At 49.9% G+C, this 3,300-nt stretch overlaps 1 protein-coding gene across 1 annotated transcript in view; it reads right to left on the bottom strand.

Annotated features, from left to right (window-relative positions):
* The window catches only part of DNAH2 (dynein, axonemal, heavy chain 2), a 124,488-nt gene that overhangs the window by 26,261 nt on the left and 94,927 nt on the right, over positions 1 to 3,300 (bottom strand). The window contains 2 exon segments of the mRNA XM_011958636.1: positions 2,378 to 2,494; positions 2,654 to 2,823. Of these exon segments, the coding sequence (XP_011814026.1) occupies positions 2,378 to 2,494; positions 2,654 to 2,823 (287 nt within the window).

Raw genomic sequence — 3,300 nt, 5'->3', positions numbered from 1 at the left:
CTTCTTCTTCTTCTTCTTTCTTCCTTCTTCTTCCTTCTTTCTTCTTCTTCTTCTTCCTTCTTCCTTCTTCTTCTCCTTCTCCTTCTCCTTCTCTTCTCCTTCTCCTTCTTCTCCTTCTTCTTCTTCTTCTTCTTCTTTTTTAGGTGCATTTGGCTTGTAAATTTCACAGGCTTTGTCCATAAAAAAGGAGAAATGTTTGTTCCTTATCTGCTTTCTCTTATCATTTGGGGGTTCTCAAGTGTGGGTGTGGACCCTCCACCAGAAGACCTAACACTGGGTGTGCTATAAATGCTTGTTTAATGAATGACATTGTTGGCAGTGCACCCCAGATGTCCCATATTTCATGTATGTAATGAACCACCCCTAATTATTTAGCCCAGGATATGATTCATCTAGGTGAAAAACTTTTCCAAATGGATTGCCAGACCTGTGAGTCTTCGCTCTTAGGAAAAGAGAGTAAAAGAGTAAAGTTTTGTGAGAAGTTGGAAGGTGGCAGTGGTAGCAGGAATGGAACCGTGGAGGAGCAGGTGCAGAGAGAAGCCCGTTCACCCGACCTGGGTGAGTTCCCCGCACCGAAGAGACCTCACGGGCAGCTTAACTTTGGATAGTAAAGATGCCCACAGCAGGAAAAAATGGGGATGAGCCGTGGGCAGAGTGGCATGAAGTCAGGAAACCCGGGATCTAGCCCAGCTCTGTCGGTGACGAGCCAGTGAGCCCTTGATGTCACTAGCCTCAGGCTCCTCATCTGATCTGTGGAGGTCGAACCTGGACGTTTTTCAAAGTTGGTTTTAGGTAAAACGGTTTGAAATTATATGGCCAGTTTCAATTATATAAATATTTTAAATTTCTATATAAAGATAGCACCAACAAAGTTACAGGGCAAGCGAAGATCAAAAGACTGGAAACAGTGGGTGTCTCAAAAGGGTAACAGTTAAATAAACGATGGTGTCCCTGTAGCTACCTATTGGAATATCATGCAGTGGTAAAAAGAAAGCAGAGACTCTTTATAAACTGATAAGGAACAATCTTTGACTCACAGGTAAATAAGATAGTAAGGTTCCGGCCAGGCGCGGCGGCTCAAGCCTGTAATCCCAGCACTTTGAGAGGCTGAGGCCGGCAGATTACCTGAGGTCAGGAGTTCGAGACCCGCCTGGCCAACATGGCAAAACCCCGTCTCTACTAAAAATACAAAAATCAGCCGGGCGTGGTGGCGGGCACGTGTAATCCCAGCTACTCGGGAGGCTGAGGCAGGAGAATCGCTTGAATCCAGGAGGCAGAGGTTGTAGTGAGCTGAGATTGCGCCACTGCACTCCAGCCTGGGTGACGGTAATATCGGCTGCTTTCAGAGAGGAAAGCTGGTGGCTAGAGAACAGAAGGTGGGCGGGGGGAGACTTCTTATTGGATACTTCTTTGTACCTTTCACACTTCAAACCATGTAACTGTATTACCTTGGGGATAGTGTACTATTATTAAATCAATCATGTAAAAAATCAAATGATAAACTGGAAGAATTTTGAATTCTTTTGATAATGGCACTTGCCCATTCTGCCTGGTTCAGGAGTTACTCATGCATGTTTATTTATTTATTTATTTATTTATTTATTTTGAGACTGTCTCACTCTGTCGCCAGGCTGGAGTGCAGTGGTGTGATCTTTGCTCACTGCAACCTCCACCTCCTGGGTTCAAGTGATTCTCGTGCCTCAGCCCCCCAAGTAGCTGGGATTGCAGGCGCCCGCCACCATGACCAGCTAATTTTTGCATTTTTAGTAGAGATGGGGTTTTACCATGTTGGCCAGGCTGGTCTTGAACTCGTGACCTCAGGTGATCCACCCACCTTGGCCTCCCAAAGTGCTGGGATTACAGGCGTGAGCCGCCGCGACCAGCCTCATGCATGCATCTTGCAGGAGATCACCTGGGTTGCCCAGACTTCTCACGGTAACTAACCCACTTGGCCTCTGGGAGAGCCTGTCCCCACACGACATATGCACAGACACTCTCACATTGTTCTTGGTCCACAGAAGCGACACAGACACTCTTGACCCATCCCTCTGGCAAAGACCAATTTGCCACACAGATTTCATCAGTTAATATCTCAGGCCTCAACCCCGAAGGGTGTGACAGAGATCGCCAGCCTCTTTGGAAGGGCTCCTGGGTCACAGCACCTCTGAACCTCTATAACCCTCTGCAATCGACTTAGCTTTCTGAGCCAGAGGCAGCCCAGTCTAAACAGGGCACAGAGTGGGAAGGAGACAGGACTGGAATGGCATAGGACATGGGGAAGGGGGGTAGAATTAGATGGGAAAAAACAAATGCTTCCTGAAGCAATTCAGAACTCAGGGAGAGGGACCTCCGTGGAAAAGACAGGCGATCGGCTCACCTCCCGCAGCTTCTCCTGGGCCTCAGCAAGCGCGGCTTGCTTCTCCCGAAGCTGAGCCAAGGCAGCGTTCATCCGGATCCGCTTGGGCTCCACCACCCGATACAGCCGCCCGTACAGCTTCGGGGAGACAGTCAGGCTGTGGGGGTCGCCCACCAACCCACCAACCCACCAATCCCCTCACCTCCAGGCATCCCCTCCTTCCACCTGGGTCTGTGCATCCACCCATCTCCCAGGCCTGCCCTCCTTACCACCCCGCCCCAGCCCAGACGCCCTTACCTCCATGGCCCGCACCCACATGCAGAGGGACTTCGCAGCCAGGGAGACGCGGCCGATGATATCAGGCTGGAAGTCAGGCTGGGCGCAGTAGGCCCCGATCTTCTTCAGAACCTTATCTGAGATATTGTCTTTATCAAAGTTGATCAGTGACTTGATGAAGTTCTGTTCCCCTGTGGGATGAAGATCAGGGGCCTTAGCCAGAGGCCTAATGCCATCCTCCTTGTCCAACAGTTTCACCTCCACTAGTCACGCTTAGCCACATTTTTCCTGGGCTCAGTTCCTAAGGCCAAACCATCTGACCTGGCCCCTAGTTCCTCCCTCTGACTTGACTCTGTCTCTAGGCACCTCTCAGCCCCCAAGGTCCTCGACAATCTTCCCAGCTCCTCTCTCACCACTTACCTTGAACACTCAGCCAAGCCACCCTACACTTCACTTTTTTCTCTCTCTGCTTTGCACTTTCTTCTAGGGCAGGGATCACCAGACCGAGACTGGCAGGCTGTATTCCACTACGGGAACCCAGAGCAGAGTAAACCACAAGAATGGAACACAGAGTCCTGGTTCCCATTTTCTGATTCTTGTTCCCCTCTGGGGGTCTGAGGGCATTCCTGCCCTTGGATGCAGCAATACATTCTTCTATCTTTTTTTTT

Source organism: Colobus angolensis, unplaced genomic scaffold (genome assembly GCF_000951035.1).
Source record: "Colobus angolensis palliatus isolate OR3802 unplaced genomic scaffold, Cang.pa_1.0 Scaffold47, whole genome shotgun sequence".
NCBI lineage: Eukaryota > Metazoa > Chordata > Mammalia > Primates > Cercopithecidae > Colobus > Colobus angolensis.
The sequence above is the reverse complement of the archived record's forward strand: the minus strand, read 5'-3'. Positions and strand labels throughout refer to the sequence as shown.